Below are 27,889 nucleotides of genomic sequence, written 5' to 3' on the forward strand. Positions count from 1 at the left end.
CGAGCGCAGCATGGGGACACACCTGCCTCCACTGCCAGCCAGGTCCAAGCCAAGGCAGGACAGCCCCCCCAGAGGCTGAAGAGTGCTGCCAGCTCCTGCAGGATTCCAAACATTCCTGTCCTGCCCTTCCCCCCGCCCCGCAGCCGCCCCAGGAGCCCAGTGGCTCTCCACAAAGCCTGCAGCCCATGTCCTCTCACACTAGGTGGCTGCCAAGGAGGGCAGAACTAAGTGAGGTAAGGACCAGGCTCATGGATCCAGTTCAGGAACTTCTGTGCGTTGGGGGACAGCTGAACATGTGATACCCACTTTTCTCCACAGCCAGCCCTGACCAGTGGGCAGGTGTCTATTCTTCCTGCAAAACTTCGTACTCAGGTCCCTTCCTCCAAGAAGCCCTCTCTGACGTGACCACCACCTACCCCCAGCCATTTCTGCCCACTCTGGATAACTCCATCTCAATCCACGTTCATTTCCTGTACTCAGGACAGCCGTACACACAGGAGGCACTCAAGAAATGTCCACTGAATAGTGGCGACCTTGAGCTCTGGTCCCACGTGAAATCAGAACTCAAATGAGGGAAGAGATGGTAAAATACTACACAAGCCAGTGCAGTCCAAGCTCCAGATGTTTTGCAAACTGGACTGTTAACGCCTTCCACAGGAGCCGGCTGGCCTGCAGAGCGAAGGTCAGCAATCACGGCCCAGCGCCCTCAGGAAGACATAAGAGCCTCCTCCACCCTCTACGTCCCCCACACCCCAAGGGGCAGTGTGCTGTAAACTCTTCAGCTTTAACACCTACAAGCCTTTTCACTACAAAGGTGGATGTTTAATAGCTTCTGAGAAGTGAATGATTTTCATCACCTGACTCTGGGCTCCCCGACCACGTCTGGACCCCAGGCAGCCCCTGCTCCGTGTGGGAGGCAGGGGGCGGGGGTGGGGGACCTGCCGGGCCTCTTACCTCATCGAAAGGCTTGGTGATGCTGGTCTCTAACTGCCAGTCCAGCGTCCTCCACACCTTCAGGCTGCGGTCGTCGGCTTGAGAGGCAATGTATTTACCAACAGGGTCCCAAGTCAGGCCCTTCACCAGGCCAGAATGGCCTCTCAGAGTAGCTAGGATTTCTGTGAGGACAAATAAGTGAGGTTGGAAAGGCATTACCAAGGGGAAAACAGTGACTCTGTCTAGAAACGGGCCACGGGTCGGCCGGCCAACAGAAGGGGCTTCAGGAGTTGCCCTGGCCAGCCCCACCCCTGGGCACAAGCAGAAGAGTCTGTTCTCACCCAAGAGGTGGGCACCACCCATTTCCCTCCAGCCAAGCTGACACGTATGGGTTGAGGCTGCACATGCCCTCAGAGGGGCAGGCAGCCAGGGCCAGAGCTGAAAGGCGCCGCGTCACCTTGCCGGCAGCCGCAGCCCTGCCCATGATTTCTTTTCCAGACAGGAGCCCGTGCCCATCCGAGCCCTCCCGATGTGACCCTCCCTGGGGGACCGGGCCTGCGCTGAGTGAGTCCTCTGCTCGTCATCACTGAGGACAAAGGGGAGGGAGCTTGGACCCCAGAGAGCTGTAAGCTGAATAACACCCCAGCCACGGTGGCTGGGCCGAGTCCCCAAACACGGTGGAAGCTGATGAAGAGAGCAAGTGACCGGGACCCGAGCCTATGGGAAGAACATGCTCCTGTCACCAGGCAGGGACTAGAAGCATCTCACTGGCTGCAAACCGCAGTGCCATCCCAGGCTCTGCCATCGGTAGGGACTTCAAACACGTTAACAGAAAAACTGATCTGCAAAACTGGATCTATTAGCCTGCTCATGCTCGAGGGCATCACAGAGGAGACGGCTACTGGGCTGAGGCCAGAGCCCGGAGTGGGAGGGCGCACCCTCAAGGGCAGCTGGCTGGGCTCCCAGTGCCAGGGGTCCATCCGCACAGCCTGCAGCAGGGACACCCATGCCGGCACTTGGTTACTATTATTTTTCTTTAATGTAAACTTCTCTTTAAACCTTAAATGTGATTGATAAAGAAGACCTGAGTTACTGACAAGACAGGCTGGCTGCCACCAGCCGAGGAGACCCAGCCCACCCGTTCCAGACACCGCCGGGCAGCCCCACGGAAAGGCCGCCCGGGCACAGGTGCGGACCTGGGAACTTCACTGCGTTCCAGATGACCACGGTGTTGTCCACACTGCACGAGGCCAGCCAGGCGTCATGGGGGGACCACGCTACGTCCATCACATCTGGAAGACAATGGCCAATGGTGAGTCTCTTTCCTGGTGGTGGATATGGACACGGCGCAGCTCCACCCTGCCAGCTGGCCAGTCAGCAGCCCCCTGGCATTCTCACACCTGAGGAGACTTGACCTGAGACCATCATAACTAGACTTTTCCAAACCAACCTGAAGAACTTCCCCACTAAGGTTCTGCAATCAGTCCTAAGATCTGAAGCATCTAACGGCCCCACCCGACTCCCTTCTGACAAAGCACTGAGGGCCTGGCCAAGAGTGTGGCACTCGTGCCACTGCATGGCTGGGTCTGCAGCCCTTGGGCCGGCTGAGCCACCTTCTCCAACCCTAACCCGGCCTCATCAGAGCGCGGCGTGACAGCCAAGGTCTCCCTGGTTTCTCCAACCTCAGTGCCTGATGCGGCACCGGGAGTGCGGAGGGATGGCTGGTGAGGTGAACAAACAGAGAGAGCAGCCAGTCAGGAGCCATCTAGTCCTTTGCTCACAGGATGATTTAAATCTTCAGAGTCAGCTCGACAAGACGGCCCACGCGGGCAGCACCGTGATCTCCCGTGTGTGCGCCAGTGCTGAGCACGAGCCCGGGCCCCGCTGTCCTGCTCCGCGTTGCGTGGCTGAGGGCACTCGAGACCCGGAACAGACCTAACTCAGCAGTGGACTTGGACCAGGTTCCAGTTCCTCATGCCCATAAGCACACGTGCCCACGTCATTCTGCACACCCCGGGGCGTTTGTTTGAGATGGATGCCGCACCGTGGGAACCTGGGCGGAGCACCTGGGCATTTTCATGAGTCTGGATTCTTCACATTTCTACTAGCAGAATGTCCTTTTCAAAAGTCCCTTTTTAGCTTGAGGATTATGATTTTTTTCCCTTCTAACTTATTGAGTACATTTTTATGTTTGAAGTTCCACTTTAATTCGCAAAATGAAGACTGTGCACATTGGTGTGTCTGAAGCTGTCTTCAGGGACTCCTCTGTTCCTACCCCGTCTGTTGGGAGGTGATTTGTGCTGGCGGGTCTAACGAGAATGCAGTGTCTGCTAAAGGAGGCACAGGAACCTCTTCTGGGGCTCAGAGCGTGGGTGGGATTGGGGGGCAGCCGTGCAAACCACAGACCCCCCTGTACTTCCTGAGTCCTAGAGCAGAGACATGCTCACCTGAGACTCCAGAAAGGAGACCGGTTTTCTTAGCAATTTCCATGGACTATGGACAATACAGACCTTAGCTGCAAATTCCATCAGTTTACCTTCCTATGCTGTAGAAGGTTTATGTAGTAAAGTCAGTTTTTCTCCTTTGTTGTATTTTTAAAAATGATTTCTCTTATTGCTTGGTAACTTTGAAAAAATATTCCCTCTGCTGGAGGTCTAATAAATATTCAATTCCGTTTTCTCTTGCTTTATTTAGAACGTTTCTTTAATACCTGGAATTTATCATGCTGTCTTTAGCTAAGGCTCTACATTACCTTCCTTTCACCCACGAACTGCTGAATGGCTGGTTACCCCGCCATGTGTGGGGAATGAATCTTGCCTTCTGTTATCGGTCATAGGTGCCGCCTTCACAACACACCAAGCTGTCAGGAGCACTGTAGCCTCCTTCAACGTTGTTAACTTTGTTTGAATGAGTTCTCCCACGTCCTGAGTCATCCTTCCAGACACCCTTTGGAGTCACTGCTGAGTTCTGCAGTAAATCCACACATGTGACATGACTTCCTCCCCAAACCCCAGTTTTGGAGCTTCTGTCTTCAGACCATACAACGCCCTTTCCTTCTTGCCAGAGCTCTACACACACCTGAGACCCTCCCTGTCCTTGAAGATGTAAGTTTCTGGTCACTGTCATTCCCGTCATCTCTCCAACATCATTCTTGGTGATTCCAAGAGGATGATTTTTCTAACACCCTTAAAGTCCTCCACCTACTCCAATGACCTTGGCTTCTGGCCTCAGCCATAGTTCCCACAGTCATGCCCAGAGACCCTCCCTGACAGAGCACTGCGACCCCTCCCTGGTCTTACTGCCCCCCTCCCCGCCGCCACGTCCCCCGCTCACTCTCCGATGGGTCTTCCAGCCGCTATAGCCCTTCCGTCTCCTCAGCGGGCCTGGAGTCCATCCTCCCCTCAGCTCTTCTGCTGTCTTTCTTTGCAGGCGCCTGACAAGACCAGCTGGGTTCCGTCCAGCTCTCTCCCCCGGTCTTTCCTGAGCGCCCGCCAATTAGGCCTTTACCCGGCTTCACCAACAGGAACCACGCTTGCCAAGGCCACCGGCGGCTTCCATGCCATCCAGTCCAGCGGCCGATCCTCGATGCTCACTCGACCGTGAGGCAACGTGGGGCACGCTGCTTGCTCTTGCCTCCTTCAAACGTTCTCTCCACCACCTTCACTGGCTCCCCGGCTCAGCCGCACCCCAGGCTCCTCCCCTGTGCTCCAGGCTCACCCCCCAACAGCCAGCCCGCAGGTCCACTCACCCTGCTGCCAGGCACTGCGGACCCAACAATGTCCACTCACCCCCACACCCCCTCCCACCTCAAGTGAGGAACCTGCATCCCTCCCGCTGCTCAGGCCACGGTCTGGGAAGCCGTCCCACCTCCTCTGGGGCCTCACCTCACTTCCCACCCTAGGGAGTCTGTGTGACCACCTGCCCTGACTTCCACCATGACGACCCACGGCCCCCGACAGGCTCTCACCTAGATCACATCACTGGTCTCCCCAGTGCGGCCTCGGCCCCCCACCATATGGGCTCCATACTGCTGCCCAGGCCTCCACACTGCTCTGCCTCACTCAGACGAGAGCCCCTCCCGGCCCCCTCCACTCTGCATTCCCCCCCCGCCCTGGTCCCAAGCCCACGTCTACACTCCATCTGCTGCCCCAGTTGCTCCCTCCACCTGGATAGCTCTCTGCAGGTCCACACGGTTGTCCCCTCATCGCCATCTGCTCAACCCCTGGACGCCACCTTCTCAGTAAGACCCTCCTTGGGAATCTGAGTAAAACTGCACTTATCTCTTTCTATCATTAGATATTCCAATTGGCTATGACTAGTGAAAGACAGATAATTAAACATCTTCTTATATGAAGCCAATTCAATGACTTATTTTTATTAGTCTGAAGTGCTTTTCAATGCTTTATAAGTCCTAAAAGCTTTATTCCTCATATCATCTCATTTTACTATTGTTTTCCAGTTTGTCAACCTACTTTTTTTCTTTTCTCTCTTTTTTTGCCCGCGCCACATGGCTTGTGGGATCCTTGTTCTCTGACCAGGGATTCAACCTGGGCCCCGGCAGTGAGAGTGCCGAGTCCTAACCACTGGACCGCCAGGGAATTCCCTGTCTACCTTCTTCAGATTCTGCTTAACTGTACTGCAGAAATTCCAAAATAACAAATGCGGTGATAGCACCCATGTTTGTCTTTTCTCAGTATCAATGGGAACAAGGCTCAACTGTGAACTATAATATGTGCGCATGGTTTAAAAGACACAGGGCTCTATCATGGTAGGGAAACAGCTTTCTATGGCCATTAAAGAAAACTATTTTTATTAGCAACTGATGGTGCTACCAGGACCACTGCAAAAGGAGTGGCAGGTATCCCCACTGAAGGTGGGCATCCCTACCTGCCTGGTCGAGGAGAGCCCTGGGGTGGTGGGCCAGGAGGGAGGGCGAGGTTATGGCTCAGTCCAAGTCTCAGGTTAGGGGCCCCATGAAAGTCGTCACTCAGGCCCCACCCCACTTGGATAACCTCATGGATACCTTGTCCAAGTTCCAGAGAAGCCCAACTAGACTCCACTGTGAGCACCTGCCAGCAAGTTAGGGTAAGTTACAAATTTTTACTGTTATCAAAGATAACACAATGTTACACTATCAGCTTTCAAAGATGTGGACTCAATTTGTGGTCTCTAAGAGGTGGGTCTGTTCACCTTTAAAGTGTCATCTGCAGAGTGGGTGTTGAGCACAGACTGGACCATAGCTGATTCTCTCCTGCCCCATCTCCGCCCCCCCAGCCCCCGAGTGGCAGGCTCAATTCCAACCAGCTCGGGACACCCCCCAAACCCAGCACATCCTGCACTGAACTGGCATCCAGCCCCATAAACCCATGGTCGTATGGTCTCAGCAGAGGATACCGCTGGCTCCCCAGGCACCCAGCTAGGGGTCTCCCTCATGCCTCCCTTTGCTCAGCCCTTCAAAGTCCCCAGGTCAATCTCTTCCTCTCTCTCAATGATCATAGGCCTAGTTTGGGCCCTTGCAGTTTTCATCTGAACCCCTGAAACTGCCTTGTTTTCCGTAGGGCTGTCAGATGATCCCCCTCTCAGGCCTCCACGACAAAGGGCACCCTCATTAGCAGGAGCACAAGCCTTCCATGTCCTGCCCTCACACACTTAGCCAGCCCCACCCCGCGCCGCTTGCTGCCGTGCAGTACACGTCCAGCGGGGTTACATGCTGCCAGCTCACCACTGGCACCAAGCCTTTCTGGCTTCTGCTGGCCCCTGCCTGGCACACCCTCCCAGCTATTCCCGGCTAGACCGCAGGTTCTCTGAGGAAGACTGAATTGCACTGACTCTGGTATCCCTGGCATCTGACCAAGTGCTGTCAACTTCAGTCCAAGTCTGAAAAATGAGTTTCTTTCCATACCAAGCCTATTTAAAACACTTTGCAAACACTCTCAAAGTCAAGTAAAAAGCTTTCCAGTGGGCCCCCGTGTGCGGGTTTCTGTGGAATAAAGAAAGTGCGCTTACGGACTTAGCGATCCACTGATGGAGGTAGTGACTCAGTTCCCAGGATAAACAGCGGAACGTGGGGAGTTCTACATTAAAGATATAAACATACAGCCCATGAGGGCAGGAGTGGGGACACTGACGCAGCTGGAGGCAGGCAGCGGGGAGGGGAGGGGTGGCCCAGACACAGGGCTGCTCTAAGGACCCACAGTCCACAGGGGCCGTGGAGGTGCCGCTGCTGCTCTCGGCCACCGCCGGGGCGCCCACCCCATGGGCAGCCCACTCACCGCCTGAGTGACTCCGCAGGATGGAGACACATCGCCACTGCTCCACGTTGGCAAGCTTGCCACTGGAGCCGAACACGGTGCTGGGGCCGATGTACCTGTGTGAGAGAGGAGTCAGAAGGGCACCCGGGGACTTCCGGGCAACGCAGAGACAAAGCAGACAGACAGCGGCTGGCGAGTGCCAAACGGGTGAACAATGGGGGCTGACTGGGCAAATTATGATCTGTTCACTGGATGGAACGCTACACGGCCTACACCAATCTTGGGAAAACGTCCATGGGATAGAATTAAGTGAAGGCAACAGGTCCCAGAATGTCATATACAACACGATACCATACATCACCTATGCTGGAAAATGGACCAGAAAGACACACGTGAAAAATACAAAAATATTAACTGTGGCTTCCTTTAGATGGTGGGATTATGATTTTTTTCTCTTCAATTTTCCAAACTGTATACTAAATACGTTATTTATGTTGGCTAAAGCAGCAGAAGCAACACTATTTTTCAAGCCCTCCTGTAAGGACTTGAACGCCTCTGCCTGAATACTGGGGCAGGGAAAGCATTGGAACTGGGGTGCTCGCTCCTGGGCCTTGAGCAGTCATGGAGCCCTGCAGACATGGCACCAACACCTCGGACCCCCAGAGGCTCTGTTAACACCCTTAGCTCCTGTAGAATTCTTTCAAACCTACAGGAAGGGCTCGCGGAGGCAGCTGGCTGGGCTGAAGGAGACAGTGCGCCTCTGCTCGCCAAGCCACAGCCTTGGGGACACTCTGGCTGAGCAGGAGGGTGGGGTCTGGTCCCCAGCCTGGCTGGCCCCAAAGGCCCAGGACCCACCCTAGGAGACTCCAGGAGATGGTCAGTTCATTGTGGGTGCAGAGCAGGGGCTTTCGGGGAAGGTGGGGCTCCTGGGAGCCCCAGGTAAAGCTGACAGAGAACGAGGTGAATGGCAAGAGGGCACGCTCTAGATCCCCCACCCCAGATCCCATCAGAGCACCTTGTGTGTTAGGAAATTTCACTTGAAGGACAAAACAAATGAAGCCATCAATGTCAGCCCTCGAAGGGACGAGCCCTTCTTTTTCAGGTGAAACCCTGCAGCCCTGTGAGGAGTGCTGAGCAGGTCCACAGGCAGGTAGGTGGCCACCCACCGCCCTGGTCAGGCCCCGGCTGCCCCCGCCTACATGTGCTTCCTGGTACTCATCGAGTCAGAGCTCTGGAGACCTCAGGGCCAGGGTGGGGAAAGTGACTGTGATAAAGACCAGCAAAGAAGCTTCTAAAAATAAAATGTGAAGTAAAGAAAATGATGCTTACGTAGCCCGCTTCCACACCATAATCAGTTTGTCATCTCCCCCAGAAGCTAAATACATCCCACTGTTTGACCACCGCACACAGTTCACACATGCTGGGAAGAAAAAAAAATAGGGTGATGAAAATCCAGTCGCCACGCTCATTTGCTTTGTGCAGTTTGGCAAGATGCAGAGGGTTTACAAAATCTAATCTATCTGATCTACTCAAGGTACCTACTGTGTGAGAGCCCCAGAAGAAAAATTCAGTTCACGCACCAACCTACTTGTGCTGTAAGAACAAATACCAGAGCAAAGTCTGGAGGGGAAACGCTACGTCATCTGAGAAGCATTAGTGCTTAATCAAACAGTCAATAGGAGAAGGCTTCTTTCCATGAAAACTGGTAAGTAACTAAATCTCAGGGCTGTCGAATGATGAGATGTATTTCTGAGTAGGGATAATTCTCAAAATGAGGGCATGTACTAAAAAGGCCAAGATGCCTTTCCCAGAACTTTCAGGGGAGCAGCTTGGTAGAGCATAAAACTTTGACTTCAAGCCACCTACCAGCTCTTTTTCCAAACTTGTCAACACTGCAGGTAGACTGGTCCTGCACTTATAAACTAAGGCCAGGAGAAATCCCTGTTGGCCCTGATGGGTCAAGAGCCTCTGGAGCCCCACAGCAGAAGGGACATTATCCAAGATGTGGTCCACACGTGGCCTGCGGGCACCTTGTGTTCTGGGGTGTGTCGGGAGAGCAGGAACACATAGCACACAGGGAGGGGGCATAACTGATAGTGGAGCATCTCAGTGGGCAGCTAGGTTGGAAACCAGAGCCTGATGCTCAAGGGCAGGAAACTAAGGCACTACAGCAGGAAAGGAAACTACAACACTGTCCAGTGGCCACAAGGGCCTGGCAAAGGGCCCCAAGTGACACGGCGGCCATCTGAGACATTTGGTGAGCTGTCTTTTGTGCACCCTTCCCCGGAACCCTACTGCTTCCAGGTCGCTGGCCCCAAAGCCCCATGGAATCAGGCAGTAACGACTCATGAGCAGGAAATCACCAGAGGTACCTGCAGACTGTCCAAAGATGGTTCTGTGGGCAGGCCGAGTCTTCTGCTGAATAACTCACCCAGGTGTGCAGCCAACATCTGTGCCTTCAGACAGCAGGCCGAGGGGAGCTACCGCCGCACGGGCCTTATCTCTCTAATTACAAACACACGTGCTAACCTTGGGCACTGTGCCAACACGCAAAGCCTGCAAAGGGCCACCCTGTAATACCTAAGTGATTGTCCATCTGGCAAAGCATCTTGGGGACATTTTCATCCTTCTCGTCATCCTCCTGGAGGACTGGAGACATATTCCAGATTACAACCTTCCCAGAATCCTGTCCTGGAACGAAGGAGCAGAAACAACTCAATGTGTCAGGAGTGGCAATAGGAGCCTGTGACCCGCCCTCACCTAGCTGTCAGAAGTCAGGGCTGATAGATCAGCAGGATCTGAGTTACTATTATGTGTCACAGGGAAGGTGAACAAAAACAAGTGCCGCTGGGGACTGGAGGCAGTGGGCTCAGTAGGAGGCTGAGGCCAGCCTGGGTCTGCACTGAACTCTGGCCTGGTCTCTAACACAGGTCAACCAGGGGCCCCTAGGAGGTCCTCATGCCCACCCAAAACCCAGACCCCTCATATGGAACCCAAAGAAGCTGTGCACAGGCACCCCCGCAACCTCCCCTCCCCTCTAGGTGCTGCTTGGGGTCCACTGCTGTTCCCACAGCTGACTGGACACTTTTGAGAACCAAGCCTGAAATGTGCCCTCAACACAGGGAAAGGATCGTTACCACCTTACCTGCCCTTTGCCATCACCTACAGATGGGAGGTCAACTAAAAGAGGGCATTTGAGGTTCCTGTGGTCATAAGCAGAAGTAGTACTCTGCTAAAAATATACATCTATGCATTTTAGTAATGTTTTCCATTACTGATAACTAAAAAAGGGCAACCTCTCACTAACTTTCTGTTACAGAAGGCAAAAACTAGTAAGTGCCTAGAAATGGACATGTCAGAATTACCATAAAGCACACTTGAAATGGCCTCTTGGCCAGTAGGTAAAAATATTTCCTCAACAGCTCCCAAGACCTCACTGTGCCAAGTCGGGCGGGAAGGTGCGCCCCCTCTCGTGGACAAGGACAAAACTCCGGCCCCCCAGCTAAGTCCAGAGCTCCTGAGTGACACAGTTGAATTCTTTTGAGCCCAGAAAAATAAGCTTCATGACTACATGACTAACTTCATAATTTAGCCACCTCCTCCCTTTTTCAAGGTGAGCAAATGCTACCAGAGACCTTGCCTCTGGGGCTGGGGCTTTGTCCACAGGACCACCGGCCACTCCCCATGCTCAGTAAGGTGGGGATGCAGACTGATTGTAATATGAACCTAGTCAGCAGGAATCTGCTGCCAAAGTAGTTACAGAGAGTATGCCAGAGCCACAAAGGGCTTAGATGTGACCTAGCACATCCATGCTGATGAGCAGCAGGCCCTCTCCCTCCTCCCAGCTCCTGGGCATCAGGAGACATGGGGTGAGGCGCAGGGCTGTGAGCGCTCCCTCCACTACCTGTGAACATACCTTGTCCTCCAGTTGCGAACTTGGTCCCGTCAGGGTGAATATCAACTGAAAAAATTGGCTTGCCTGGAAACAAAGAAAAAAAACACACAACATCTCTCTTGGCTTTTATTCATTGGAAAATAGCAGCAAGCTCAAACATTTAAAATATTGGTTATTCATGTAACGCCCCTAATCACTGCTCCTAGGGGAAAAAACAGGCTACCAATAAATCACCTGTGAGTTAAAAGACTTTCCAAGGGACATCGAATAGCTTAAAGTCTGAAAGTGGGACAAAGCATCCTGTCACTGCGGGACTGAGCCCGCAGACCCCGGCACTTACACTGAGGTCCACCGGACGAAAGCCCACCACCTGCCAGGTGTGCATGTTTGGAAAGACCACGAGCTACTGGGGACAAGAGCCCTGAGTCACAGGGGCTGCACCTCAGCCATCTCCCCACCCAGGGATTTGTACTTGGCTGCAGCTGGGACACAGGTAGCCTGGCTCTTCTGCCTGGCCATCTGACAGCTGCGCAGGACCAGTGGCTGCAATGCATAGGCACCGCCTCCCTTGTCGTGACCCTGCTCCCAAAAGCCCCCCCACCCCGTGTGTTCTTGCTGCATTGACGTCCATGGAGAGTCGCCTTCTCAATGTCTCCTCCAGCTGAGCCTCCAGGGATGGCCCCATGGTGTGGTCAATCAGACAGTCAGTCCCTGCGGGGGAAGGACTGTGGTACAACACGGGCCCAGTCCCCCACCAGGGGCCCATGAAGCTGGATAGCCAGCTGGGCAGACCTGGCTGGCAAAGGCGCCACAGCAGACTATGCCTGTGCCCAGTGGGTGTTTGTCCAGCTCCCTGGCCTCCTTCAGCTTCTGGCCTGGGCCTTGGGAAGGTGGCTCAGAAATATTTGCTCAGGGACAAATGAGACACTTGACAACGAACTGGACATCAGTGGTCGTTGATACAAAGGGCTGTTGCCAAGGGGTCTCTTAGTTGAGGATGCTTTCTCTGTCACCCAAGAGGTGGTGGCATGGACACTAGCATGAGGGTCACGAGCTCTGGAATCATGTGGCAGCAAATGCGGGTTGGGCAGGGCCAGCGGTGGCTGCTTGAGAGCTGAAAGTCCTGCCAGGGCTCCCATGAGAGCACGGAAGATCAAGTGCTGGCACCAAAAGGCCAGCGTGGCCCCAGGCGGCACCCCGCTCACCCCACCTTCTTCTGGAGGGCCCACCCCCACTGTCAAGCTGAGAGTGAGCTTCCACAAGACCAGGGAAGTGCCTCCTCCCTCTATTGGTCATTATGCGGTCCTGGGGGAAGCAGCGGTGCAGGGCTATCAGCAAGCAGAGGCGCGAAATGCAAACGCCCTACTGCGTCTCCAGTAGCAGGGCAGTCACTTCAACAGCAAAGCCTCTACAACAGGCCCCGGTCCCTGAGCCAGAGCTCTACAGTGACAGGTCAAGTTCAGCCCAGCAGCTGCCGACCAGTCTTGAGCACACGCAGTGTGTTCAAAGCCATCCCCCGCACACAGGAAACTCAGTCCCAGGCCACTGTGAGCACTTGTTCCCGGGGTACGTGGGACGAGCCCCGACACAGCCGCACTCTCTCCAGCGCAGAGCAGCCGACCCGCCAGAGCTCTTCCTCTGCAGGCCAGACCCTAACAGTTCCCCCTTAACCTTCAAGAAAAGAGCCCAGAAACCATCCCCTGGGGGGCCCAGGAAGGCAGGTGCAGAGAGCACGGCGGAGAGGACCTGAAGGGCGCACACTCAGGCAGGCGGGGACACCTGCGCCCTCCTAGGCCAAGTGGCTGCCACCAATGACACCAGAGTCCCACATGCGCTGCTGGGAACGTGCCACCCTTTCCCCACAGGCTGAGTGGCTGGAGGGAAGCCGTTGTGAAGGTGGTTTCCTGCCACCTGCGCTGTGAGAAAGAGAAAGGACGAGTGGGGCCATGGGCCCAGCCACCCAGCGCCGAGACCTGGTGGGGCCCTGCTGGACGCCAGGGGACAGGGAGCAGCTGACACCGCTAAGGCCTCGTGAAACTCAGAAAAGCAGGTGTCTCCAGGGGCAGGGGCTGCGACCCGGCCGTGCCTTCCTCCAGGGCCAGGGCCACGCGGGGGTCCGTCCGAGGGGCGCTGCCTTTCCAGGGCCAGCCCCACTGCTCCCCGGCCCCCCACTGCTCCCGGGCTTTTCTCAAACCAGCAGGCAGCATGGCCCGGGGCCTTCCCTCACTCATTTCACCACAAGGGGGAAACGGAGGCATGCAGAGAGGTCTGGAAAGTTGCCCAAGGCCACACAGCTGCCTGGTAGAGGCCAGGTATCTGGCCCCAAAGCCCAAGGAGTAAACTACCCGCCTGGGGGACACCCATCCCCGCAAAGCCCAGAGGGGAGAAATGAGGGCTAGTGAGCCAGAGGGAAGGCGGGCGAGAGTGTAAGCGTGAGCGTGCAGGACCGGGCCTGCTGCTCCGAGCATCGCCCTGGACTCCTCGGCTCTTTGAGCCTGTGTGCACCCCGCCCCCTGAATTTGGGCTGGCCCTGGACGCCTTTAACTAACAGAATGTGTGGCGGGCTTGCAAGGAAGCTTCATTCAACATCTGCCCTCTGGAGAGAGCCTGCTGCCATGTAAGAAGTCCAACTCCGTTGAGACCATCCTGCTGAGACGAGGCCCCAGCTGGCCACACGGAGTGAGAAGTGGGCCTCAAGGCCAGGCCCCGGGGCCCCTGGTGAGCTGTTCCAGCCCCGGGCTGCTCAAGCTGCCCCAGTAGAGCCCGTGAGGAGCTGGGATGAGCTGGCCCCACCGAGCCCTGCCAAGAGCAGCATCACAAACGATAATAAAGCCGTTGTTTTAAGCCAGCAAGTTTGGGGGTGGTTTGTTATACACGAGATAACCCAAGATGCCAGTTCATTCACTGTTCTGCTTAAGCCAACCCAAGCTGACCATTTATCATCTTAACCAAGAAAGTTCCAGCTCAGCCAGCATCAGTCTTAAGTGGCCACCAGTGAGGAGCATCTACCAGCCCCCGGGGTGCTGGTTAGCTCCTGAAGTCTGTATTCTCTCCTGGAGCGCATCAAAGTCACTTGCCTACAAGTCACGGGCCAGCCTGACCCCCCAAGAACATACAGAGCCCAAGGGCTCCACTGCACAGGTACCAATCACAGCCCATCCTAGGAGCTGACACTGGGCTAAGCAGACAGAAAGTAAAGATACAGAAGCCTGGCCCTGCCCAGGGAGCGCCAAAACGTAGACAACATGAACCTCACAGCTAAGTCCAGTGACAGAGGTCTGCACGGGTGGGGAGCCACCTAACTCATCCTGGGGTCTTCCTGCAGAAATCACAACTGCCCCAAGTCCCCAAGGTTGAGAAGTCAGTGAAAGAATGGGTGAGGGGACCCCCAAGACGAGGGGATGTGGCATGGAATCAAGAATGGGTCCGACCTGCCACTGTGCAGTGCAGCATGGGCAGAGTGGGGAGGGAGCCAGACAGACAGGCAGGGTGCCACCAAGGAGTGCAGACCTTCCCAACTGCCACTCTGGGGCAAGGGCATTAGCTGTTCAGACGGAGAGGGAATCGCTAAGCTGGAGGGCAGTGGGATGCCAGAAATGGGGGTTGGGAACAGGCCTGGGCTTGGGCAGTAAGCGCCCATGGGTTGGATCCTCAGTCCTGCTGCTCACCAGCTCCACAGCCTCGAGTAAGTTACTTAATCTTCCTCTGCAGTTTCCTAATCTACAAAATGGGGAGGCCACAGTCACCCTGACCAGCACCTTGCAAGACGGATTAAGATGCCGAGTCACATGCTTCTGAGGCCTAAGTCTCACGTCTGTTTCTGAGATCAGGGTGCACCCCAGTGAGGGGCGTGGCTGGCATAACTGTCTCCTCTTGCAGTGATGCGCCCCGGGGACACACAAAAGTGGACCTAGAGGAGGCCACTGGCATGGTGCTGGCTGTCCACCCGCTAAGGCAGTGGACCTTCCAGCCCCAAGGAGAGCAGTGGCTCACATGTCCTCCTTTTTCTAAAGGGCTCTTGGCGGTGGAGCTGAGGGAAGGGATGCTGTGGCTGGACTAGTTCGAGAACTTTCCATGTGGCCCAGCACAAGGACAAAGATGAGCTCCCAACCCCCTCCAGTGTTCAGCTCCTCTTTGTACAGAGACAGAGACAAAAGTTAAATTAACACACTCCCTGGACCCTTAGAGCTGTCAGCACCCAGCACTCTCTCCCCCGACACCCACCAACCCATTCTCCTCAGCTCTGCTTCCAGGTCGCCCCTCCTTGACACCTTTGGGGACCCCTCCTCAGCGCACACAGAGCACCCCGCTTCCACACTCTCCTGTCTGTGTGTGCTGATCTGAGGACTGCAGTACAGATGCTCGTCATCGGGCAGAAAAGAGTGAGTTACAGAAGCTGGGTTTTAGCCAGGGCGCTCAGATAGAATCCTCCTTCCTGGCTTCAGGGAGCTTCCCAGAGGAGCGGAGTGCTGGCGGGGAGAAGTGGGAGGAAGCACGGAGGGCAGACAGGCCAGCTGCCTGCTATGCAGCCAGAGGGCCTCTGGCCTTTACACTCTGACGGCTCACGGGGCAGAACCGACTGGAAGTCCCTTAGTGCATCGTGCTCGCGAGGAGTTTGGGGAGGGCGAGGCCTCCATTCACTGTGTGCTGTGCCCATATGGCCCAATAATACTTGGTTCTAACAAATTTTGGTAAATTTGTAATTAGACGTGAAACATGGGAAAATGTTTGAAACATTTATTAAGTGAAAAAGAAGTTACAAAACAATATTAAAATATAAGGTGGGTGCAAAAGACATGATCTTATGTGTAAAAAACCCTAAAGATTCCACAAAATAAACAAATTTAGTAGAGCTGAAGGATACAAAATCAACAAACATCAGCTGCATTTCTACACATTAACAGTGAAAATCCAAAAGAAACAAAACAATTCTATTTAAAATAGAATCGAAAAGAAAAAAATACTTAGAAGTAAACTTAACAAAGGTCAAAGACTTGTACGTGAAAACTAGAAAACAGTGCCGAGACAACCAACAGAAACACAAATAAATGGAAAAACAGCCCATCTTCATGAATCGAAGACTTAATATTGTTAAGATGTCAGTAACATCCAAAGCTGTACGGATTTAATGCAATCCCTGTCAGAACTGCAATGACTTTTTTTTGGGGGGGGGGGCAAAAACAGAAAAACCCATCCTAAAATTCATATAGAATCTCAAGGGACTCCAAATAGCCAAACAAATTCTGAAAAAGAACAAAGTGGGAGGTCTTACACTTGGCTGATTTCAAAATTTACTACGGGGCTTCCCTGATGGTGCAGTGGTTGAGCGTCCGCCTGCCGATGCAGGGGACACGGGTTCGTGCCCAGGTCCAGGAAGATCCCACATGCTGCGGAGCGGCTGGGCCCGTGAGCCATGGCCGCTGAGCCTGCGCGTCCGGAGCCTGTGCTCCGCCAACGGGAGAGGCCACAACAGTGAGAGGCCTGTGTACCGCAAAAAAAAAAAAAAAAAAAATTTACTACGAAGTTATAGTAATCAAAAGAGTGTGTTACTGGCATGAAGACACACAGACCAATGAAATAGAATACAGATTTTCAAAAAGGCTGCCAAGGCCATTCAATACAGCAAAGGACAGTCTCTTCAACAAGTGGTTCAAGGAAAACTGAATATCCACATGCAGAAGAATGAGCCTGGACCCTTACCTAACACCATCTACAAAAATTAACTCAAAATGGATCAAAGACCCAAAGGTTGAACCTAACACTATAAAAATTCTTAGAACAAAACAGGGAAAAAGCTTCATAACATTGGATTTGGCAATGATTTTTTTAGATATGATAGCAAAGGCACAGGCATTAAGAGAAAAAATAGACAAACTGGATTTCTTGAAAACTTTTGCCCATCAAAGGATACTATCAACAGGATAAAAAGGCAACCCACAGAAAATACTGGCAAATTACATATCAGATAAGGAATTACTGTCCAGAATATATAAAGAACTCCTAAAACTCAATACAAAAAAAACAAAAAAAGAAAAGTAAAGTAAACATAACAAGTGCTGGTGGGGATGTGGAGAAATTGGAACTCTGTACTCTGCTGGTGGGAATGAAAAATGGTGCAGCTGCTGTGGAAACCAGTATGGCAGTTCCTCAAAAAATTAAAAATAGAATTACCTGTGATCCAGCAATTCCACTTCTGGGTTTACACCCAAAGGAATTGAAAGCAGGGTCTTGAAGAGATATTTGTACACCCACATTCATAGCAGCTTTATTCACAACAGCTAAGAGGTGGAAGTAACCTCATGTCCATCGATGGATGATGGATAAATAAAATGTGGTACGTCCACACAATGGAATATTATTCAGCAATAAAAAGGAAAAATTCTGACACAAGCTACAACATGGATGAACCGTGAAGACATTATGTTAATTTGCATAAGCCAGTCACAGAAGCACAAATACTGTATGATTCCACTTATATGAAGTCCCTAGAGGAGTCAAATTCATAGAGACAGGAAGTAGATGGTGGTGCCAGGGGCTGGGGGAGGGGGAACTGGGGAGTTACTGCTTAATGGGGACAGAGTTTCAGTTTTGCATGATGAACAGGTGTGGAGATTGGCTGCACAACAATGTGAACATACAGAACACTACTGAATTGTACACTTAAAAGATGGTTAAGATGGTAAATTTTATGTTATGGTTTACTTTGTCACAACTTAAAAAAATGCTAACCAAAACCAAAGCAAACCACATAAATATGTATACAAGCTGGAGGGGCGTGGGAGGGAGGTGGGTATGGTTGTAAAGGTGTTCGAACCATTTGGTCTTGACTGCTGTGGATACATGAACCCTCACAGGTGCAAAGCTGTGTGGGACTCAGCAGCCACCCCACACAGATGAACGCTACAAGTAAGAGTGGGCTCTGAGTGAGGCAGGTGGGGTCTGTCAACATCATTGTGACATCAGACTGCAGCTTTGCAAAACGTCACCCCTGGGAGAAACTGGGCAAAGTGTACAGAGGATCTCAGCTGCGTGGGAATCTACAACCACCCCAATAAGGAATAAATGTGCATATGTACACATGAAGCCTGTTTTCTAAAAACTGTATATATGTCTGTGTCTGATAAAGGTAAACATCAAAACACCAGTGGCTGTCATCATGAAGCAGATGCTTTTCTCGTGCCGGTGACAGTGCGCACGTCCCACAACCAGCAATCTCTCTGGAGGGAACCCTGCACCTGAGCTCTCTGCTCTCTGCGGGGCAGGAAACCCCTCTGTCCAGCTGCCCGCCTGCCAGGCCTCTAGCCCTCACATCGCCACAAGCAGCTCCTGGTCTTCCCGCCCAAACCTGCCATCTCAGTCAAGGCCTCACAACAGCCACACGACTCGCGACTTCTCCGGCCTCAACTCCAGACCAGCCCCTGCCCCCACTGGTAGTCCAGCGCCCGCTTCCTCTCCACTCCCACCCAGCGCCCACCCTGGCTCTTTCCCTCCTGCCTCCGTTCCCTGCACTGAGGCCTCCCCTGACCACCCAGCTTGGCACAACAACCCCCCTAACACTGATCTACTTTCCCACGTACTGTAGGTGTCGCTTCCTTTATTGCACGTCTGTCTACTCTGCCCACCGGAATGTAAAGCCCGAGAGCTGAGTCACTTTTGTCTGCTTAGTCACGGGGTCTCCCCAGGGCAGCGACACACAGTAGGCACTCCATAAACACTTGATGTTGTGAAAGGCTGGGCAGAGGCCCCCAGTTCTAACACACATTCCATGTCACTAGCATCCCAATCCTGGGAAGGTGGGCTCCTCCTGACTGAGGGAGGACTCATGTTGGCGAACCCCTGCAGGGGAAGCAGAGCCCTGGCTGCACAGAGCCGTCTGCAGCTGGGACCTCCACCACTTCAACCACAACTTCTTGGTCTCCCTAAGTCAGCACCACTGCAGGGACACCTCAGGTGTCAGGTGCCTGAGACATTCAAAACACAGCACAGGAAGGAAGCTGGAGCAACCGTTGTTGGGTTGGGTGGTTTTTTTTTTGCGAGGGGCGGGGTGGGGGGAGGGCGGGCCATGAACTAGAGTTGAAGAAAGTGCAGGTATATCATTTACAGACCTCCTCACATCTCCTGCAGCATTTGCCAACACACAATCAAGAAGGCTTTGGGGCTTCCCTGGTGGCGCAGTGGTTGAGAGTCCGCCTGCCGATGCAGTGGACATGGGTTCGTGCCCCGGTCCGGGAAGATCCCACATGCCCTGGAGCGGCTAGGCCCGTGAGCCACGTTCGCTGAGCCTGCACGTCCGGAGCCTGTGCTCCGCAACGGGAGCAGCCACAACACTGAGAGGCCCGCGTATCACAAAAAAAAAAAAAAAGCTTTGGTGTTTTTTCATACTCTTTTCTCCTCTAATTTTACAGAACAGAGATATTCCTTAAAAGGTATCTGCAAGATGAATTTCTATAAATAGAGTCATCCCTCCTTATCTAGATCCACTAGAGAATTAAGAGCAGTTAAGAACAACTTTCCAGGCTTCCCTGGTGGTGGAGTGGTTAAGAATCCGCCTGCCAATGCAGGGGACACAGGTTCGAGCCCCGGTCCAGGAAGATCCCACATGCCACGGAGCAACTAAGCCCGCGCGCCTAGAGCCCGTGCTCTGCAAAAAAGAGAAGCCACCGCAATGAGAAGCTCGCGCACCACAACGAAGAGCAGCCCCTGCTCGCAGCAACTAGAGAGAGCCCACGCGCAGCAATGAAGACCCAACACAGTCAAAAATAAAATAAATTAAAAAAAAAAAAAGAACTTTCCCATAGAGGAGAAAGTTTGTTTAACAACAACCACAACTAAGAAAATAACACTATAGTTAATAATACTGTATTGCATATTTGAAAGTTGCTAAGAGAATAAATCTTTAAAGTTCTCATCAGGAAAAAATAATTCTTTATGTGAGGTGACAGATGTTGACTTATTGCGGTGATCATTTTGCAATATGAACAAATATTGAATCATTATGTTGTACACCTGAAACTAATTAATGTACGTCAATTAAAAAAAGAAAAAAGAAAAACAACAACCCTACAATATCATTTAAGTGGAAAATGCATGGTAACACTTCAGCTGTCTGAAGGGAGGCTACTCAATAAAAACACTGGATTTATTATGATATCGGGCATTTGGCTAAGATCTTGAACAACCCAGGTACCTTTATAATGTGGTATACACACTAAACAAAATGTGTTACCCAGTGATTTTTTCCAAATGGTCTGAAAGACCATATTAAAAAGTTTTAACAATGTGTTCTCCTTTTTGTATTTTCTAACTTTTTCTAAATTGAACAGGCATTACTTTTATAAGAAAAATTACTTTACATTTTCCACATTACAAGTATAAAGTCACAAAGTGCTCCATTATCCAGATTCTCACACACCATTAACGTACCCTAGAGCAATCAGATTGGCAATGGACACAGCCAAAAACAAAGCAGCCGTCCTGTTCCTCAATAGCAGCTCCAGCTCAGAGCCCTGGTGCTTCAGGAGGAGGAGGCTGAGGTCCCTCAGCATACAGGCGCTTCGGGAAGGCCTCTTGCGGGGCCGGACTTGGTCACCCCACGTCACTGAACCTGGCTCCTCCTCCCCATCTGCTCCTTCACAGTCTGATCCTACGGGCTCCCCTTCCCCCCCATCTCACACCCCACATTTGACCTGATGACTACATTCACTACTGTAACTCTAATTTTCTGGGGAGGTGCAAACATTCTGTATCTTGAGTGGGGAACAGGTTACAGTGTACCTGTTTGTCAAAACTCACCATGTCTGTGCATTTCACTATGTAAATTACACTTCAACACCAACATGTGTGTATGTGTTTATGTATACCCCCCCACCACACACACACTCACTGCACCACCACTGCCCTGGCCACCTCTGGATCACTGCCACAGCCTCTTCCCAGGTCCTCCAGCTCCCGCCCTTGCCCCCATGCCCGCTGCCCAGCCGAGTCCCAGTGCAGTGGCCAGCAAGATCTGAAAGCATGCCAGGTGTGGGACTCCTCTACTCGAGCCGCATGGAGGGCCCGTGCGTGCGGGTCCTCCAGCCAGTCCACTGCTCACTTGGCCTCACCTCCTGCTGCTCATGCCTCCCAGTGTTGCTCCCACATCCTTGCTCTTCCTCAGACCCACCAGGCAAGCTTGCTCTGGCCATTCTCGCTGCCTGAAATGCTCCTCCCACAGAGGGCCGCCTTCCTCACCTCCATCAGGCCTAGGAGGTTGCCATGATGCCCTGTCCAGGTGCCCTCCCTCCAGGACTGAAACACGCCCCCCCACCCCCCCAGCTGTGGGAGTGTTTACAGCCTGTGACAGCTCCTCAGCGGAAGAATTGCTTTGACCAAGATCAGGTCTCCTGGCAGGGACAGCCTGCACCCGATGACTGTGGATGTGGGAGTATAAAGGCCTGAGCCCCTCATCCCAATTCGGGACAACTCTGAAGGGCTCACCCAGCCCCCCAGCAGGGCCAGTTGCAGCTTCTACGGTACCTGCATTACTGACCAGCTCCTACCTGTCCAGCCCTGCTTCCCTCACGCCCCGCAGGTGGGGAGTCCAAGAGCACCCCAGGTATGTCTTGGGCACACACACATCCAGCTCACCGCCTGCCTCCTGCAACGAGGTCTCTGCTCACATGTTACCTTCTCATTCAGGCTTCCCCAAAGAACCTTATTTAAACTCCTCCCACCCTACCCCTACCCCAGGGCTTTCTCCCGCACTCACCCACCTACCACTCTCATTTATGAGGCCTGCCCTCTGTCACCTCACTAAGCTCCCCTCCTGCATCTCCTTTTCTCCTTACAGAAACTTACTGTCTCAGTTCCCATCTGCCAACTGTACTGTCAGGAATGTTTTCTTTCTGCAGCAAGTCAGAGAGAATTTCAAGGGTAACCTACTAAGTCACGTGACAAGTCCTGAGAAGGGTTGGCTTCAAGGTTCATTCATAGCGGCATAAGCAGCCACTCCTTCCACCTTCCCCTACTGTCATCCTCGGTGCGAGCCCTGTCCTCAGGGTCACAGGCTGGCTGCCACACACAGACGCAGTGAAGTCCAGGAGAAGAGAGATGGGCCTCTCAAGCATCTCTTCTTACCTGATTATTCCCCAGAAACCCCGAGCAGACATCCCCTCCCGGTCCTACTGCCTAGAATGGCATCACATGGCTGTTCCCCAACGAGGCCTGGGCACTCACCCACACTCCAGCTCAGGGCTATCAAGACCCTGAAGAAGAGGGCAGACAAGAGGAAAACCCTGGGGTTCTGATGGAAAGGAAGAAGTGGGTGGGCGTCCAGTGTCCACGACATGCCCTCCCTGCTCTTTAATGACGTGGACGAACCGATGGCCTGCTCCCGCCTCCAGGTGTTGCTGCTCGTCTCGGCAGGATAAAATGTGCTTGCATCAATGTATGGTCCCCTGGGCTCATTCCAGACCCATGTTTCATGAGCCAGACACCTCTGCAGTCCACAGGCAAACACCCTGGATGAACAGGGTAGCCTCGTACCTCTGGGGAAAAGGAGGGGTCAAGGCAGGCAGCAGGTCCCCTCAATGGCCAAGGCCAGGCACTGCCCAGAGGTCCCTCCCAGCTGTGTAACTTCAATTCAACTCATAAGGTGAAAACATCTTTTTAACCACTCCTTAAATTAAAAGAAATATTTAAGAAAACCTCATTTCCTAGCCCTCAACTCTACTCTGTTCTCAGCATACTGAAGAAATCAACTCTGAGCGTCTCCAATCTACAAAGCTACCTGCCTCTACCCCGTGTGCACCTCTACCACTGACCTCCCTGCCTCCATCAGGGCCTCTCACCTAGGCCCAGGGAACGTCTACCAGCTCCTCTGGGGCCTTCCAACCACATCCAGCCTCCTCAGAAACGCCCCATGCTCCCCTATCGCAACCCCCAGAAGGAGTCCAAGCTTCTAGGCAGGTGCTCATGGCTCTGCCCTGCAGCCCCACCTGCCATCACCCGCGCAGTCTCTGTGCTAACATGCTCCACACGCCAGCCCTCCCTGGGCCTCCACTCCTGATGCTCCCACAGCAGGGGCACCTCCTCTGCCTCACAGTCCTCCTGTGGTCCAGACCCAGCCCAAGGGCACCCACAGACCACACCCTCCTCCCCAGGCTACCCTCTGCCCTGCATTCTAGAATGTGGTCTGTTCCCCTCTCCCACCTGGCACAATTTTCCGTGCACAGGGAGCATCTTTTTACCTCTGATCCCCACAGAACTTCTCTCCAGAAGGGTTCAACGTTCAGTGTATAAATCAGTGTAAATCCTACAAGTGTATTATCTAAGGCAAAATCCCACCCAGTTTTCTTCCGAATCCTCTTCAAATATATTCTGGTTATTTTTAAAAATCACTCTACTGTCTTTAGGTGTTAAGTCAGTGTGACACTGTGAAGAGAGTGTGCATTTCCTGAGCCTTCGCAGGTGAGCAGGCAGCAGCCAAAGCAGCTGTTACCCGCTTCACTTAACAGACCAGGATAAGAGACGTAAAGAACCTTCTGTAACACACTTTGGTGAGCAGCAGAGCACAGAGACTCAAGAACAGGACTATCTGACTCCAAAATAATAGGCAAATTCCTTGTCCTCAAGAAGCTTACAATCTAGTTGGATGGATGAAAAGGCCAAATAACGATACAAAGGTACTCTCACCTAGAGCAGTTTCCCAGCCTCGGCACTATGGACGTTGGGCCAGGAGACTGTTGCAGAGGAGCATCCATGAGGCTGCAGAGCATTCTAGTTCAGCGGCATCCTGTCCTCCACCTACACTCCACCCCCTCCAGCTGCGAAAACCAAAAATGTCTCCAGACTCTGGCCTGTTTGAGAAGCCCTGATCTGGGCCAACTGCACAGGTTACCTGAATGACCAGGGCAGTCACAAAACGTCACTACAGGGATCCCTCCTGGCCTGCTCTCAGAGCAGCTGTGCAGAGCCTTTCCACACCCAGGCCAGCTTCATTACTGGGTCATCCTTCCTCGAGTTTCCCCTTCAAACTGACATTCATTATCACTCAGGTGCAGGACATGCCTCAGAAGAATGTCTTAAATCCTTTGTGGAATGAGAAGAGGTAGGGAAAAGAATCCAATTATAGGACAGGAGAAAAAACACATGCCATAAAGCAATGCAGTTAACTGACAAATTATCCCATTATTGAAAATTTGCCATACACCTTTTTACAACACTGCCAGGAGAATGAACTCAAAGGAGAATGAGTGTCCTTTCAGTCCTGGCCCTTCTGGTTAGAATGGGCTTCACTAAAGAGCTGTGCATGAACACCACAAGAATTCCAGAAAAACTCTCAGGGACAAAGGCCCTGCGATGGGAAGAACCATGAATCTCAATGATTCTCAACATACAAACTGCATTTTCCTACAACCAAAAACCCAATTGCTTTCAGTTTCTAACAAATATATGGTCATAACCTAACTTAGAAATAAACCTTATTTTGGCCAAGCCTAAAATAAAATACATAAGGAATGCCATATCCAAGAACACAGAGTAAAACACGTGTGTGTGTGTGTGTGTGTGTGTGTGTATGTATGTGTGTGTGTGAACAATGCCTGGCACATAGCTTCAACTTTACCAAGGCCCAGAAAGTGGAGTCACAAGCCCAACAATCTACAGCTAATAAATGATGACATCTTGAATCCAGTCTGATTCCATGCTCAAAGCTCATTACCATGACATGACTTCAATATTTAACCCATCACCTTAGAACAGTGATTCTCAACTGGGGGTGACCTGGCCAACAGAGGACACTAGCAATGTCTGGAGACAGTTTCTGTTGTCACAACTCTGTGTGTGTGTGTGTGTGAGAGTGAAGATGCTACTGGCATCTGGAGGGCAGAGGCCAGGGATGCTGCTAACATCCTACAACACAGATTGGTCTCCACAACAGTTATGTGGCCCAAAATGTCAATAGTGCTGAGACTGAGAAACCCTCCCTTAGAGGAAAGGTCTCACTACTATCATCAGCCAGAAAAACGAAGACTGAGAACACACCTGCACCCCACAAACACTTCTCTCTCTGCTTTCAATTTGCCCGCTTACACTATTTGATGAATCCTGCCACCTCAGGGAAAACGCAGGGCTCTCTGCTCCCTCCTTCTTCAGGCTTTCAGACCCCAGAAAAAGTATGTTCGCGCTGCATAATCAGTCAGGAGACTGAATGCAGAGTCAGGAAGCCAGAAAGTGCAGTGATGCTCTCTCCAAACCACCACGGTCTTTTGGGTCTCTTAATCCAAAGCATGTTCGACTTTACTGGCCACCACCCACCACTTGGGCTCCTGGCTAAGCAGCGCTTGCCCCCAGCAGCTCCCCCTATTCACCAGTCTTTAAAGGACAGCTCAGTACTGATCCAGACCATCTGTATGTCCTTCAGGAGAGAAGTAATTTACCCGACAGTCCTGAACACTCAATGAGACGGGTGATTCCAGGAGATTTTAAAAGAAAGGAAACCTGACAAAGAACAGGTTTAAAAGAGTCTCAATTTCTTCTATTATCTCGGGGAGCACTTTGTCTTCCTTCCCAAGCAAATACCACAATCACGCTACAAAGAAGGCAGGGCAGATACTATCAGGTTCTACTCGAGGACAGTGGAGAGGCTGCGGCAACAAGAGGCCCCAGGCCCACAGCTCAGCCCACCCTGCCAGGCGGGGACTACTGGCTGCGGCCTGGCTGCAGACTCTCCCTCGTTTGTGCCTAAACAATAGCTTAAGCATCCTGACTTACTTGTGCCTACACAACATAAAACTTGTGTTCTACAAAGGAGCTTATCACGAAGTTATAAATTACATGGTAGAAGGAAGGCTGGAGAAGGGTACACAACACACACAACCTCATCTAGGCAGTGTCAAAATGAAAATTCCTTCAGACTTCACTTGCACAGCAAACTAGCTCATCGTAAAAACTTTTCCCTTCCTGATTCACAAGCACCATAATTTATAATTACTGAACATTTGCCCAGTTCTCCAGGAAAAGATCTCACACTACACGTCAGGAAATGCGCTTGGAGACCAACACAGGAGAAATGAAACCAGAGTTCACTGCTTTTGCTTTCACATACTGTCAACCCAGCTGTCTTAGTAAGTTATGGCAACCTCAGCTCTCTTACCTGCTCAGCCAACGTTTATCGCAGACCCTCTATGTGAAAGGCACTGCTGAGTGTGGCAGGGAATGCAGAGGGGAGCAAGGCAGTCTGCACCCTAGGGGCACAAGGAATGTACACCCACAGGGACAGAGCGCGTCTAGTGGAGTAACTCAAGAGGAATGGTAACAAAAGGAAAAGGGGACCTCACCTGGGCCCTGAAAAACGAGAAGGATGTCGTGCTAGAAAATGGAAAGGCTGCAGCAATAGAAAGCAAGCATCTTGAGATCAAGTTCAAAACTAAAAAGCAACACACTTAAGAAAGGCAAAAGCATCTACCCAACTTGTTCTAAAAGAAAACTAGCTCCCTCTAGTCGCACAGCAAAGTAGAAATGAGGAACAAGACAGAATCAGGATGACTCTTTGCCTACCAGCAGTCGGGCCATCCAGGTTGCGGGCCCTCAGCTGGAGTATTGCTCCCTGAGCTCACTGCTACCGGCAGGGGATGGGGGCTCGCTCCCCTCACCTTCCTAGGGGGCGAAGGCCAACTCCTGCAGCAAGTGTGCGAGCCAGGTAGAACAACAGCAAAACTGCTGGTTACCGCGCTTCTCTGTACCAGAGTCTCTTCCCTACCAGAGGACTGGATGAGTCCGCTCCCTGGGTGTGCTTTAGGGCCGCTGCCCCAGAGCTAAGGCAGGCCCTCTCCGAGCACACACCTGTGCCCCGTGGGCCCCATCCGAGTCGCCCTCATGCTCCAGCTCAGTGTGAACGTAATTCCTCGGGCTGGGGGATCTCAGCCCAGAATCACGGTCCCCCACCTAAAGCACTGTCACCAGATCCAGCCCCTCTGGCATGGAAAGACGTGCCCATTCCAGGTCTACACCCCGCTACTGAAAGGCCACTCCGCTCCAGTTTCACACACTGGACCGTCCTGGCACATCCCGGCCGGCGCCCAGGGCCGCTCCCCTAACCCTGCCCGGACCACGGGCGGGTGGCCGAGGGCTTGGAGCAAGGGCCGGGGCGAGGGCGGACGTGGCCGAGCACGTGCCCGGCTCCCGGTCTCCTCGCGCGAGGACAAAGTCCGCGACCGCCGGCCCCGCGGCGCGGGCACCGGGCACTCGGCGTCGGAGCGAGGCGGGCAGGCCTGCGCGCGGCTCCCACCTGGCTCCACACCACGGCCCGTCTCCGGGCTCGGTCCCCCGCGACCCCCGCGCGCACTCACCATTGTGGTTGACCCAGGTCGGCTTCAGGAGCTTCATTGTTCGGCCGCCGCCGCCGCCGCCGCCGGGCTGAGGCGAGAGCCGCGTCCCTCAGCGCGCCCGGGCCATGGAGCCGCCGCCGCCCGCGCCGCCCGCCCTCCAGCCGCCGCCCGCCCCCCGCCCTCAGCGCCGCCGCGCCATCGTCGGCCCGCGACCCCCGCCGCCGCCGCCGCCGCCGCCGACCCCCGCGCTCGGCCGCCGCCGCCGCCGCCACAGCCGCATCCCCCGCGCCGCTCCTCCTCCGGCGGCTCCCGGGCAACGCCGGAAGTCACGGCGCGCACCTGCCAAACAGCCCCGGCGGGAAACCGCTCCCCGCGCTCACGGGCCGCCCAGCTCCTCAGCCGGCCGGGCGGGAAGGCGGCTCCTCTTCGGGTCCTCCCCGCACGGCCGCGAGCGAGGGGCCGGCCGGCAGGGAGCGCGCGGACGGGCGAGCGGGACCTGGGGT

General features: G+C 53.2%; 1 protein-coding gene across 5 annotated transcripts in view; it reads right to left on the bottom strand.

Moving 5' to 3' along the window:
- HIRA (histone cell cycle regulator) overlaps window positions 1-27,540 on the bottom strand; it is a 74,435-nt gene extending 46,895 nt beyond the window's left edge. For 3 of the 5 annotated variants that reach the window (XM_060028544.1, XM_060028543.1, XM_060028542.1), the window contains exons 1-7: window positions 27,408-27,540; window positions 11,101-11,163; window positions 9,765-9,875; window positions 8,514-8,604; window positions 7,206-7,300; window positions 2,130-2,225; window positions 955-1,115 (exon numbers count right to left, since the gene is read on the bottom strand). In XM_060028544.1, the coding sequence (XP_059884527.1) occupies window positions 955-1,115; window positions 2,130-2,225; window positions 7,206-7,300; window positions 8,514-8,604; window positions 9,765-9,875; window positions 11,101-11,163; window positions 27,408-27,444 (654 nt within the window). In that variant the 5' untranslated portion in view covers window positions 27,445-27,540. The other 2 variants (XM_060028545.1, XM_060028546.1) reach the window with 2 other exon arrangements.
- Between the last annotated feature and the right edge of the window lie 349 nt (window positions 27,541-27,889).

The sequence above is a fragment of the Delphinus delphis genome, chromosome 13 (genome assembly GCF_949987515.2).
Source record: "Delphinus delphis chromosome 13, mDelDel1.2, whole genome shotgun sequence".
In the NCBI taxonomy this organism is placed as follows: domain Eukaryota; kingdom Metazoa; phylum Chordata; class Mammalia; order Artiodactyla; family Delphinidae; genus Delphinus; species Delphinus delphis.